The sequence below is a fragment of the Trachemys scripta genome, chromosome 14 (genome assembly GCF_013100865.1).
Source record: "Trachemys scripta elegans isolate TJP31775 chromosome 14, CAS_Tse_1.0, whole genome shotgun sequence".
Classification (NCBI taxonomy): Eukaryota; Metazoa; Chordata; order Testudines; family Emydidae; genus Trachemys; species Trachemys scripta.
This window is the reverse complement of record NC_048311.1, coordinates 39624471-39637472: the sequence shown is the minus strand read 5'-3', so window position 1 is coordinate 39637472 and position 13002 is coordinate 39624471. Positions and strand designations below refer to the sequence as shown.

The 13002-nt window shown below is 52.8% G+C and overlaps 3 protein-coding genes across 11 annotated transcripts in view; 1 reads left to right on the top strand and 2 right to left on the bottom strand.

Annotated features, from left to right (window-relative positions):
- Window positions 1–13002, bottom strand: part of LOC117887100 (zinc finger protein 208-like) — an 882934-nt gene that overhangs the window by 443234 nt on the left and 426698 nt on the right. The window lies entirely within an intron of this gene.
- The window catches only part of LOC117886905 (zinc finger protein 260-like), a 241991-nt gene that overhangs the window by 108089 nt on the left and 120900 nt on the right, over window positions 1–13002 (top strand). The gene's annotated exons all lie outside the window — the stretch shown is intronic.
- Window positions 4012–13002, bottom strand: part of LOC117886946 (zinc finger protein RFP-like) — a 40195-nt gene continuing 31204 nt past the window's right edge. The window contains exons 2-7 of one of the 5 annotated variants that reach the window (XM_034789122.1): window positions 10573–10668; window positions 8615–8845; window positions 7957–7979; window positions 7108–7223; window positions 5602–5661; window positions 4028–4727 (exon numbers count right to left, since the gene is read on the bottom strand). In XM_034789122.1, the coding sequence (XP_034645013.1) occupies window positions 4204–4727; window positions 5602–5661; window positions 7108–7223; window positions 7957–7979; window positions 8615–8845; window positions 10573–10668 (1050 nt within the window). In that variant the 3' untranslated portion in view covers window positions 4028–4203. Of the gene's footprint in view, window positions 4728–5601; window positions 5662–7107; window positions 7224–7956; window positions 7980–8614; window positions 8846–10572; window positions 10669–13002 lie in introns of all 5 variants that reach the window. The other 4 variants (XM_034789125.1, XM_034789126.1, XM_034789127.1 and 1 more) reach the window with 4 other exon arrangements.

Sequence of the window (13002 nt, the reverse complement as noted above, 5' to 3'; positions counted from 1 at the left end):
GAGTTCTGGGGGGGAGCTGTCAGGGAGCAGGAGTGGGGAGAGGGATCGGAGCAGTCAGGGGACAGGGAGCAGAGGGGTTTAGATGGGTTGGGAGTTCTGGGGGGGGCTGTCAGGGGGTGGGGAGTGGTTGGATGGGGCGTGGGAGTCCCAGGGGTCTGTCTGGGGGTGGGGGTGTGGATAAGGGTTGGGGCAGTCAGGGGACAAGAGGCAGGGAGGCTTAGATAGGGGGTGGAGTCCTGGGGGGCAGTTAGGGGCAGGGGTCCCAGGAGGGGGCAGTCAGGGGACAAGGAACGGGGGGAGGGTTGGGGGTTCGGGGGGGGCAGGAAGTGGGAGGGGCAGGGGCGGGGCTAGGGCGGGGCTCCTCACGTCCTCTTTTTTGCTTGCTGAAATATGGTAACCCTATGTTTTGTCAACTCCTAGTCATTCAAAAACTGAAAGGCTTTAGATTCAATTTGTTTAATTTTTGTACAGTGATTGTGAGGAGATAACATGGTATGACTGGGCAGTGGGCAAGCATCTAAAGATCTTTGTCACTTCTAGCTGTTAACCTTTTTCCTACACAATAAAAGCTGGCTGCCTCCCGGACTGCAGTCAGAGTGAGGTAGGGTATGTGGTGTAGAGTCCATAGCTTGGGGAAAACACCTGCAGCAGGGCTGGGCTTTGCACTGGGACATGAGGAGAACTGAGGGTAAAATCATGAGGTTGAAAGAGGTGAGAAGGATGAGGAATGTTGCAGAGGCTTCCCTCCTCCCCGCAGCCTCAGCTCGCCACGCTGCCAGCGCGCTGCTCTGGGTGGCAGGGCTGTGAGATCCTCCAGGAGGCATGGTTCACAGCCGCCAGCCTGCCCCGGTGATCCGGGCTGCGCGTCATGGTTGGCTCTGGCCTGGCAGCTCAGTAATGGGATGGGGAGCAGGGGGGCGTGGATAGGGGGCAGGGAGTCATGGGGTTGGTCAGGGGTGGGGGTGTGGATAGCGGGTGGGGCAGTCAGAGTGCTGGGAACAGGGGTTGGATAAGGGTCAGGGGTCCTGGGGGGGTGGTCAGGGGACAGGGAGCAGGGGGGTTGGATGGGGCAGGGTTCCGGGGAGAGCAGGAAGAACGGGGGATTGGATAGCGGGTGGGGGCCTGGCCACACCCGGCCCTCCATACCATTTTGGAACCCCAATGTGGCCCTCAGGCCAAAATGTTTGCCAACCCCTGACCTAGGAGGAAGGAGGCCTAAGAGAAAGGCAGCGGTGCATCCCTCTTACTACCTCTTACCCAGAAGTGTCTGTTTGAAGAATTGAGTGTAGTCAGAGTAGAATAAATCTGTTAATTTTAAATAAATAAATAAATATGTAAATATGTATGTAGAGAAATGTTTGATGACATAATTTTTGTGCAATATGTAATTCATACTTAGGCTCTTCTCGCATTAGCCTTAGGTCCCTCATAACCTTAATCCAGCTCTGTCTCTAGGCTAGAGCAGCTGGTGGCTTTAACCATAGACACCTGTGGTGAGTAGCTGCTCCGACTCTACTGCTGGGAACGTGGCAGCCCCGGCACGGGGAGCAGGTGTCAGACCAAAGGGTGGCTTGGATACACTCAATGAAGCTACAGCAGGTGTATAAGTATAACCGGTTTTATTGCCGAAGTATAATAAGCTTCCCAGTCTGCACGTGTTACTACATATGTGCTTTCCAGCAACCAAGCAAGCATCAATGCTTACACCCCTTCTGCTACGGACAGTCCTGGACCCTCCAGCCTTCTCCTTGAGGGCTCGTAGCAGGCACTGCTCCAGCGTGGGGAATTCCTGGGCCCCCCCCAAGGCCAACGTCCGCAGGTGAGACTGCTCGTCTAAAGCAATTTGAGTAGCTATTTTTATCATCCGCTCTTTCTAAGGGGGCGTATTCATACACAAGCAGGCTCTGGCAGGAAACACTATTGCTTTCTATTCCCACACTTAACACTCTCAGTCCCTCCTCATCTCTTTACTTGTTTAACCATTCAGAGTGGCTGCAAGCCAGCCCAGCCAGTCAAAGCCAATTCACCACTAGCTCCACCCGGCCTATTCTGTAATAACAGGCCAAGTAACTTGCGGTCAAAGACAACAGCAGGGAGATGCAGCAGGGGAGGAGGCAGAAAAGCAGCGAGATAGACAGAAGAGCCCAAGGGGACTGTCTGTGACTCCATGTTCAGGCTGTTCTAGTGCTTGAGTGTTCTCACTTGATACCTAATAGGTGAAATCCAAATACAGGACACACAACCAGTGGGAGGTTTGTGCCCTGGTTTATAACTGTTTGCCCTGAGGTTGGTACTCACGTTGATGAGCTGCTGTACACAGCTTGATGGGAGAACTGAACATCAGTCTCCCACGTGCTGGCTGAGTGCTCTCACCATGGGGCTAAAAATTATAAGGCAGGTGATAGCACCAAAACCACCTCCTGCTTCTCTCCCCCTCTCCTGTGGAGCGAGGCAGGTGCGTACTTCATTCCAGCAAGAAACGCCTTAGGCACCTGAGCCACCTGACATCAGGCGCTGGGTTCCCGTCTGTGGGTTGCTAAGCAGACATAGATGCCCCTCTGCAGCCCCAATTTAGGCACCTGTCTGTGAGAGGGGGCAGGGCTTAGGACACCCCTCCCCCCTTGTCGCCTCTCCCATTGGCTAGCTTAGATGGATCCCCGCCTAGTGAGCTGGCTTTTGTGAATTGCACTGTAAGGTGCCTGTGATGCCCATGCATTGTCTAGGGAGTTTAGGCCCCTCATTCAGCTTTGCAGAGTTGCAGACGATGATTTTTTAGTTGCCTACAAATTAAGCCCTGTGATGCTCAGCATTGCAACACCAAGTTATGGATTGCCCCCGTGCAGCCAGTCTCCTCTCCGCAGAGCACAGCTGAGCAATTCCTGATTGACATGGGTGTGCACAGGACCGAGAGAGTACAGGCTGGATAGTGACACAAAGCAGTAAAACCCAAACTCTCCTCCTCAAGGTGCGATACTCCCTGTGGGTGCTGGGGGGACACAACCAAGTCAGGAAGCAAATCCCAGGACTCTGCCCTCAACAACTGCAGCGGGGTCATTAAAGTGGAACAAACATGAACAATTGTTTGTAATATTTTATTTACAGTAGTAACTAAAGGTGGTAAGTAAAGGGAGCTGAGAAGGAGCCTTAATAACCACAGCATGGAAAGGAGATTCCCCAGCTACTGAGAACAGTTTTCTTAGTGGCACAACAACAGTACAGTCGTCCAGGAATCAATATAGGGAATTAATGAGTTACAGTGTCACTTTCAGTAACTTTTCATAAATCTCTGTCCCTCTCATGTTCCCTTTCATACTGTCCTTTTCTAATCATTTTTCTAAGCCTCACTTCTGATCCCTGCTTATTTTCCTGTGTCTCTCCCGCTCGCCTCCCCTTCCTGTCACAGATCATCTCCCATGGCTGCTCCATTTCCCGATTTTATTCCTTCCCCTCTTACTGCCCCCGACTCGTTCCCATCAGGGATATTTTCCTGTCACTCTTCTCATTTCTGTTTTCCACCATTTACCATAAACTCTCCCTTTCTTCTTGTTTTATTTTAATTTACATTTTTTCTTGCTTCTTCTAATTCCCTCTGGTTAAACCTGCTCTGTCCCTGCCTCCCCCAGAACTGCCAACATCAGGACTTAAATCATGAGACTGACCCAATGATGATTTTTTTAAGGTTATATAAAGGGTTTTTTTTTTGGTCAATCTGCACCCATCTCCACCTCCCCACCCCTTTTGTGACAATTACAGGGTTACCAGCTTTTCTGTAATTACAGGGGAAGGTGATTTGGGCCCTGCAGCAGGAGCTCTGGCTGGGAGACCCCAGTGAGATCTAATCCCACAGATCTGTACAAACCGCTCCCTGCTGCTGCTTCTCCCCAACCCCCCAACCCCTGATTGATTCATTCTGTGTCCCTGCCACCCCCACCTCTGCCTGTCCCCAGCCCGGCTGTTAGTTCTGCCCCCTGCCCAGCCCCCACCTCTGCCCCTCAGGGCCCCTCTGCTCCTCCAGCAGCCCCAGGGGTTCTTCCTCCTCCCCCTCCCATTCCTGGGGCTGCAGGAAGGGAAGGGGAGGGGCTTCCACAGGTGATAGAGATGAGGCGCCAGGGGCTGGGTAGACGGGAGTCCTCCAAGGTCATAGAGTCTGGGGTCCATGAGGCTAGAGAGGCTGATTTCCGGTTCCCCCCTCTGCTGTGTGTCTCAGGGACACAGTCTGAGCTGGGATCCCCCAACCCCCACCCAGAGCCAGGGTCGGATTCTCTCCCCAGGGACGGAGCCCGGCGGGAAAGTGAAGATCGGGGCCTCGTCACCAGCATCGATAAATGTCACCTGCCCCCGGTCACAGTCCAGACAAACCCGGATCCTGCTGGGGACCCGGCTCAGGGGCAGGGGGGTCTCAGGGGAGGTGAGAGCCTGGAACTGTCCCAGCCACCACTCCACAGCCCAGATCCCCCCCTCAGGGCTACGGCTGATCCGTCCCTTCCTTCCCACAGACTCTCTGGCCACCCCCACAGCCCAGCCTCCCCCACCCCCCACCCCCACCTCCACCTCCCAGCAATGTCTCCCCGAGGTGAATCCCTCACAGCCCAGCACACAGGCCCAAGAGTCAAATCTCTCAGGGTTGTTGGGCAGTCGCTGTCGTATGTTTCCACATCTCACACTTTTCCCATCCTCAGACAGGACGAGTTGGGGATGAGCCGTGTCTGGATCCAGAGTCACATTCGCTGGGGAGAGAGAATCAGAGTGTGAGGGGCAGAGCTCAGCCCTGGGGGAGGCTGGGACCATTTCTCACATTCCCCAGCAGCCCAGTCCTGGCTGGGACAGACCTGGATCCCAGGGAGCTGCCTCTGTCCTGGGCACCTGAGACTGAGCAGAAATGTCACTGCAGTTCCTCAGTCTGTCTAATGGGACCCACTTCATTAGTTTTTCATTTGCTTGCTGAGGCTTCAGCTCCCTGCTCCCTCTGCTGGGGCTGCTCCATTCCCAGCATCAGAGACACAGCAAGGAAGGTTTTGGTGAGGAGGGAGCAGAGGAGGCAGGTACCAGCTTTGAACCCCAGAGGGAAGCTCCCTCCCCTAAGTGCAGCCTCCACTCCTCAGCCAGAGTGGGACGAGCCAATTAAGAAAAGAGAGTACGAAATGGCATTGGGTGGGGTAGCCCCATCCCCAGTCTAGAGAGAAGGGAGGAGTTAACAGCCTCACAGGGAGAGCATCTCCCCAATCCAGGAAGCAGGGAGCAGCTTCAGTGGGAGAGCCCAGCCCTGCCCAGAGGAAAGGCAGGATGTTGGAGAACAGCGATGGGGGAGACCCCCTGCACCGGGGTAAAGCAGAGGGATGTGTCAGCTCTCAGGGCAGAGAGCTCTGTTCACATGCTTCTCAAGGAGAGTTTTTCTGTTCAGCAGCATGGGCATGAACTCAGCACTAAGGTTGGTGTCAGGAGTGTTTGTGTGACTTCAGCGTGGGAGCTCCTCACTGTGCAGTGTGTTGTTTTTAGGGCTGTGTGTGTCATGGTCGATGTCACATTGGTTGGTAACTTTAGCTACAATCTCATTAAGACTTTTTCTGACAATCTAAAGACAATTTCCAGCTGCAATCTCACCCTGTCTGAACCTTCCTAGGGATCCTCCTCTTTTTGTCTCTAGTGCAGACGGCAGAGTGTCTGGAGGAGGGAAGGAGAAAGGAGATGAGATTTCAGGATTTCATATTTATAACCGTCTTTTTCCTCTCTCATTCAGGCATCTCCCAGAAATGGAACCAACATCCTTACAGCCTCACAACTATCCCAGGACCCACAATCTGTAAGTGAGATTTCCCCTTTTCATCCTCTCCCACCCTTCAAACTCCAGTTGGTTTGTCTCATCACTTACTGCCTTTTGTCGTAACCTAGACCTGGAGCCTGCAAAGACTTTGAAATAAAAGTAACTTTACCCTCTTTAGTACTTTGCCACTAACAGGATGTTGAGAGTTTGTGAAATCCTGGCTCTAACTGTGAGCTCTTGGGTCTGTTTACTCAGCGTCTCTACAGAGAGCAGCACGACGGGGCCTTGTCCGCCACAGGCAGAAAAAGAAATAATAGTAAAAGCATTTTATAAAATGTGGAAATTGAAGTGGGGGGAAGGTTGACACAATGGGACATATTCATCCCTATTACAATAGCCCCCGTCTGTCTTGGCCAACGTGCAGAGTGTCAGAGTCCGAGCTTTACACTGCCCATGTCGTTCTGTCCCTTGTCCACCCCCCTCCCTCTTCCACCCGCCCTCCCCCCTCCCCCACCCCATTCCCAGCCCTCTCAGGAACCCGCCTTGTGCCTGCAGCTGCTGTAGAGGAGGTAGCAGAGGCTCCTGTGCTGGATGGATCCCTGACCATGGGGGAGGGGCTTTCTCCTTCCCCCTACAGCCTATTTGGCCATGACTAGCTGCCGTATAGGACCAGAGCTCAGTGATGGACTGGGTCCGCCTTTGAAATATTTGTCCCATGGATGGTGATGGGGCAGTAGATAGGGAGGGCTCTGTGTTATAGAAAATTCTTTGCCATATGTCTCACTGTTGGGTCTTGCCAAAATGCTCGGTATTCAACTGACCACCATATTTGGGGTCTGGAAGGAATTTCCTCCCAAGTCAGATTGGCAGAGAGCCTGGGGGGGTTTCTGCCTTCCTCTGTGGTTGTGGGGGATGGGTCACTTGCAGATTTAAACTAGTGTCAGTGGTGGATTCTCTGACCTGAAATCTTTAAATCATGATTTGAGGACTCCAGTAACTCAGTCAGAGGTTAGGGATCTATTGCAGGAGTGGGTGGGTGAGATTCTGTGGCCTGAAATGTGCAGGAGGTCAGACTGGATGATCATGATGGTCCCTTTTGGCCTTAAAGTCGATGAGTCTGAGTCATTTCTTTCTTTAACAGTAATTGTCATGGCAAGACATATTTTTGGTAGAAATAAAGGTTTGAATTAATCAACCTGAGTGACTTTGACCCCAAGTGCGTGACATTCTCACCCAACAATGAAATAGAAGCATCATCTAATTGTGAACCAATTGGCCAGAGCCATTCTCCTCCCTCAGTCTCAGAGGCTCATCCCAATTTCCGTTCCTAGATCCCTTCTAGGTACCTTTGAATTTCCCCAGAGTCTCCAATAGCACAATCATTTCCTGGGAGAAACCACTGACTCGCTCTTCCAGTTCAGGAGAAATCTCCTCTGGCTGCTGGAACTTCCCCTTCTCACACCTGGAGAGAAACAATTTCAAGTCATTATATTTCATTGTTTGACTCATTATAAATTCTGGCTAGTGAGTCGCTGCTCTGATGGGCCTGGAGTTAGAATTCCTCCACTTCTCCCAGCCTCAGAGCAGGTGCAACACAGCCCATGGCCGTGCAACCTTCCCTTCAAAGGACTCATTAATATTCTTCAACTCTGGTCTGGAGAGATCAGCTCTGGGGACAAAAGGGGAATTGAGACTCTGTGGCCAATTCACTCCTTGGCCTCCATGCTCTGAGTGACAGGAGGTTCCCAGGTGAAGTGCTGTAGAAATCTGCCTTCTAGGAATTAAACTCAGACACCAACTCCCCCCTCCCCAGCTCATTCCACACAGGTCTCCACATAGTCCTCAGGTGGGAAAGACTCTTCTCCACTGCTGCCCTTGGCTGAATAGTGACCAGTGCCCCAGCAGTGACAGGCCCATATTCCATCCCCACAATCCTGAGGCAGCCAATCCCTCAGAGAGGTGACATCCCTAGGAAATACTTGAGGTCAGTCTTTCTCACTGAATGGAGAATTCCAGAGTCTTCTATACAAGGGTAAGAACCTCAAGATGAAGTTAATCAGAGAGATTCGTATCCAGCAAGTGACCTTCCCCACACATTTTGCTGTAGACCCCTGGGGAGATGTGGTGCTAACATCACCACCAAGCCCTTTCCCAGCATTGTGAAGTGTAAAGGGGAGTGAGAGAGAGCCACGTACCTGCTCAAGGTGCTTCTAATATCCTAGAAGAGAGAGAGACAAAAGAATTTCAGTCCCCTCTGACACACACACAGGATTCCAGGGAAGAGATTTTACAAATATGGGGAAGAAAGGCCCTGCCCTGGCCCCAGGGTCATGGATTCTCAGAGCTAATGGGGATTTTCCAGCTCTCATATCTCTGTGTCTGTGACTCTGCAAAGAATAATAGTTATTCACATGTCAGCAATGCACACGCCAAGTTACATCATGGTCTCCGACTGCTGGACTCCAGTGCTTATGATTCAGGAGCCCTCCCTTCCCCGTGTGGGGGTCTGGCATGTTTCTAATGACAGGCACTGCTTTCCAATTGTCCCTGGGGGTGCTCAATCCCACCCCCACTCTACCCTTTCCCGCAATGACACAACTCAGCCCAACTCTTCCCGCTCCCACTTCACCACCACCCTGCCTCTTCCCCACCTCCTCTCCTGAGCACACTCCACCCCTGCTTCTCCCACTCCCTCCTAGCATCTCCTGCACACAGTGGAACAGCTGATCGCAGCAGGCTGGTGGTGCTGGAGGGAGTGGGAGGAGTTGATCGGCAGGGCTGTGGGGCGGGCAGCACTGAGCTGGGGGGTTGGCTGCCCAGGAGCACCCACCTGTGTTTCTCATTCAGTCTCACCTGCAGGAATTCACTTGCTGGCTTCTGACACTTCCCCTCCAGCTCACTGATCAGCTCACTGAGATGGGAAATCTGCTCGGAGAGTTTACTGACATTTTCATTCTGTATCTTCACATTCTCCTCGTCCAGCTTCTCCAGCTGGGCCAGCAGGAGTCGCTCTTGTTCCTCCAGGAACTGCCGCAGTTGCTGAAATTCAGACACAATCTTCTGCCTCTCAGTTTGTGTTTGTTTCTGTATGAAAATAGGGCAAGGGCTGGTCAGGACATGGATGGAGCCCGGGGTCCTTTCATGGAGAGCTGAGTGTGCAGGAAGCTGAATTTCTTTGAAAATCCTAAGATTTCTGACATTTGACTCTATCCTGTGGGTACTAGGCAGGGGATTCTCTCACACCTTCTGCTTTGGCCCCTGTATCCCTCTGAAAGGGATGTTTCCATGCCTGTCATGTAGGGTTACCAGAATCCAGCAATCAAAAAAGAGGACGGGAGGAGCCCCGCCCCTGTCCTGCCCTAGCCCCGCCCCATCCTGCCCTAGCCCCGCCCCTGCCCCTCCCACTTCCCCCCTCAGAACCCCAAACCCTCCCCCCACTCCTTGTCCCCTGACTGCCCCCTCCTGGGACCCCTTCCCCTAACTGCCCCCCAGGACTCCACCCCCTACCTAAGCCTCCCTGCCTCTTGTCCCCTGACTGCCCCCTCCTGAGACCCTCCCCCCATCCTAACTGGCCCCCTAGGACACTACCCCCTACCTGTACCCTGATTGCCCCAACCGTTATCCACACTCCCACCCTCAGACAGACCCCTGGGACTCCCATTTCCCATCCAACCACTCCCCACCCCCTGACAGCCCCCCCCCCAGAACTCCTGACCCATCTAAACCCCTCTGCTCCCTGTCACATTGACTGCTCCGATCCTTCTCCCCACCCCTGCCCCCCGACAGCCCCCCCAGAACTCCCAACCCCCCCCGCTCCTTGTCCCCTGATTGCCCCCTCCTGGGACCCCTGCTCCTAACTGCCCTCCAGAACCCCATCCCCTACCTAAGCCTCCCTGTTCCTTGTCCCCTAACTGCCCCCCCCTCAGCCCCCCCCCCCCCCCCCCCCCCCCCCCCCCCCCCCCCCCCTACCCTGACTGCCCAACCCCTTCTCCACACCCCCACCCCCAGAAAGCCCCCCCTGAACTCCCGACCCCCCCGTCTCTTGACTGCCCCCTCCAGAACCTCCCTGCCCCTTCTCCGACCCCCTGGCCCCCTTGTTGTTGGCCTTTCTTCACCTAATGTCTGGTGAACTTGCTCAGGAACGGCCAGAGCTGCTGGGCAGCAGCGGGGGAGGAGCTCCAAACTGCCAGAGCCGAGCTACGATGCAGGGAGGGAGGGAGGGAGGAAGGAGGAGGAGCTCTCTCTGGCTGAGTGTCGGAGCCCCAAGTAAGTGAAACCGGCCAGCCGGCAGCACTGTTAGCCGCGCGTGCTCTGCATGGGGGGGGAAGTCCGGACATTTACAAATTCCCCCCGGACGCTATTTTTAGCTTAAAAAGCCGGACATGTCCGGGGGAATCCGGACGAATGGTAACCCTATGTCGTGGTCAGCATATTCTGTTATTTATGGTCTCTGGAAATTCAGACCCAGAGCAGCAGGAGGCAGGACTCAGCACTACACTGACAGAGACACCAGGGGAGTTAAAAGAAACAAACATTTGAAAAATGCACAAAATGACCAGACACAGTGGACAGCACTTCACGGGGACATTCAGTTCACTTGGGGAGGATTTCTGTGAAAGCCACAAGGGCTAGACATTAACTCATCAACTGAAATGGAAGCTTAGGGCTTGTCTACACACGAATCTAACCCAACAATCCTTGATCATGGAGAAACACACACAAGCCCACGGTCTCCAAGACCACACAGGAGTCTGCTTCCAAAAAGACCTCCCAGTGCCAGTCCCTGCTGGTTCATAACAAATGGCACCTACCAGATACTTCTCTCTCTTCCCTTCTCTAGTCGCTTTCAATCCCAACAGTTTTTCTCTCTCTTCCCTCAGAGTCTTCAAATGGGCCTGGATTCTTTCCTGAAGAAAGAGAAATGATTTGGGAGGTTTCATCTGGATAGTTGAGAGGTGCTTGGAAGTGGGTGTTTTTGCAAACCCAAGATGACTGTGGTTCTAATCGCTTTGTGACATCAGGGCCACCAAGGAGTTGAAACGTCATTAATGGAGACTGGGAGTGTGTCACATTCAGACTTGTTACCAATTCCGGTCCAGTCTTTTTAATAATTAGAGAGAGATCTCAATTATAACCAAGCTTTGGTTTCTGAACTGATTAGTGGTACAGAGTATAACAGGGCACTGGAGTCACATGGGGGTGAATCAATAAACCTGTTTTGTAGAAGGTTTAACAAACCAAGTGATACAAATCCCAGAAACCACCAGGGTTTCAATATGGGCTGGGATTTCAGCCCTGAACCGCTGGGGACTGCACTGGTTGGGCAGAGCTGGTCTAATCACAAGGGCAAACCCCATGAGACACTGGGAGGCCATTTGTCTGGTTTGAAGCTGCACAGTCCCAGTTTTGTGGAGCACTATCCCTGTCCAGTAGGGACTCGGCACTGGACGTGGCTTTGTCTGGTGCAAAAGGGAGAGGAGGAGACTGAGGATGCAGGAGGACAAGCAAGTTAAAGAAGTATGGGCTGGATGAATGGACTATAAGGTGGATAGAAAGCTGGCTAGATCGTTGGGCTCAATGGGTAGTGATCAATGGCGACATGTCTAATTGGCAGCCGGTTTCAAGCGGAGTGCCCCAAGAGTTGGTCCTGAGGCTGGTTTTGTTCAATATCTTCATTAATGATCTGGAGGATGGCATGGACTGCACTCTCAGCAAGTTTGCAGATGACACTAAACTGGGAGGAATGGTAGATATGCCAGAGGGTAGGGATAGGATACAGAGGGACCTAGACAAATTAGAGGATTGGGCCAAAAGAAACCTCATGAGGTTCAACAAGGACAAGTGCAGAGTCCTGCACTTAGGACAGAAGAATCCCATTCACTGTTACAGACTAGGGACCGAACAGCTAGGAAGCAGTTCTGCAGAAAAGGACCTAGGGGTTACAGTGGATGAGAAGCTGGATATGAGTCAACAGTGTGCCCTTGTTGCCAAGAAGGCTAACTCATTTTGGGCTGTGCAAGTAGGGGCATTGCCAGCAGATCGAGGGACGTGATCATTCCCCCTCTATTTGACATTGGTGAGGCCTCATCTGGAGTACTGTGTCCAGTTTTGGGCCCCACACTACAAGAAGGATGTGGAAAAATTGGAAAGAGTCCAGCGGAGGGCAACAAAAATGATTAGGGGTCTGGAGCACATGACTTATGAGGAGAGGCTGAGGGAACTGGGATTGTTTAGTCTGCAGAAGAGAAGAATGAGGGGGGATTTGATAGCTGCTTTCAACTACCTGCCAGGGGGTTCCAAAGAGGATGGATCTAGACTGTTCTCAGTGGTGCCAGATGAGAGAACAAGGAGTAATGGTCTCAAGTTGCATTGGGGGAGGTTTAGGTTGGATATTAGGAACAACAATTTTCTCTAGGAGTGTGGTGAAGCACTGGACTGGGTTACCTAGGGAGGTGGTGGAATCTCCTTCCTTAGAGGTTTTTAAGGTCAGGCTTGACAAAGCCCTGGTTGGGATGATTTAGTTGGGAATTGGTCCTGCTTTGAGCAGGGGGTTGGACTAGATGACCTCCTGAGGTCCCTTCCAACCTTCATATTCCATGATTCTATGACACCCGTGAAGGTGGGGGTGGGGCTGGGATGGCACCTTCATGCAGAATGATGCAGGTAGGTGGCACGCTGAAAAAAGCAGTGGGGGGCCCACACAGATCGACTGATACTGGTGAGGACGGGCCCAGGCATGTTCTGTGGATGCCTCAGTTAGAGGCATTAGACATGATGCAGATGTGTATAAAGAACGGCTTGGGGTTTGCCCCAGTGCTGTCCTAAACCCTTTCTGTGGCAATGCCTCCTGGGCAGATACCCAGAGTTCCATTCCCTGGTAAAGATCCTGGAAGCAGTGCATTCTGGGAGATTTCAAAAGGCTGCCTGGTGGGACTAAAGGAATCACTTAGGCTGCTCCTTGCCCATGTACACAATGGAACAGGTCAGACTGGCACCGGTCAGCTCCAGCCTATGGTTAGTTTTGCTACAATCCAGTCTAATCCCAGTGGTACTTGGCATGGACCTGAGCTGTCTGGAGCCCTTTTGTGTGCGGACTGAAGGTGCTCGGGGTCTCATACAGTGTTTAGCCCAGTGACCTCCTCTAGTGCAGGCCGGCATCTGAGCTTAATCCCTCATGGAGCAACACAGGAGTTCAGAATCCCAGTGAGAAACCACCTCTCCCTGGTGGGTCTGGACCTTTA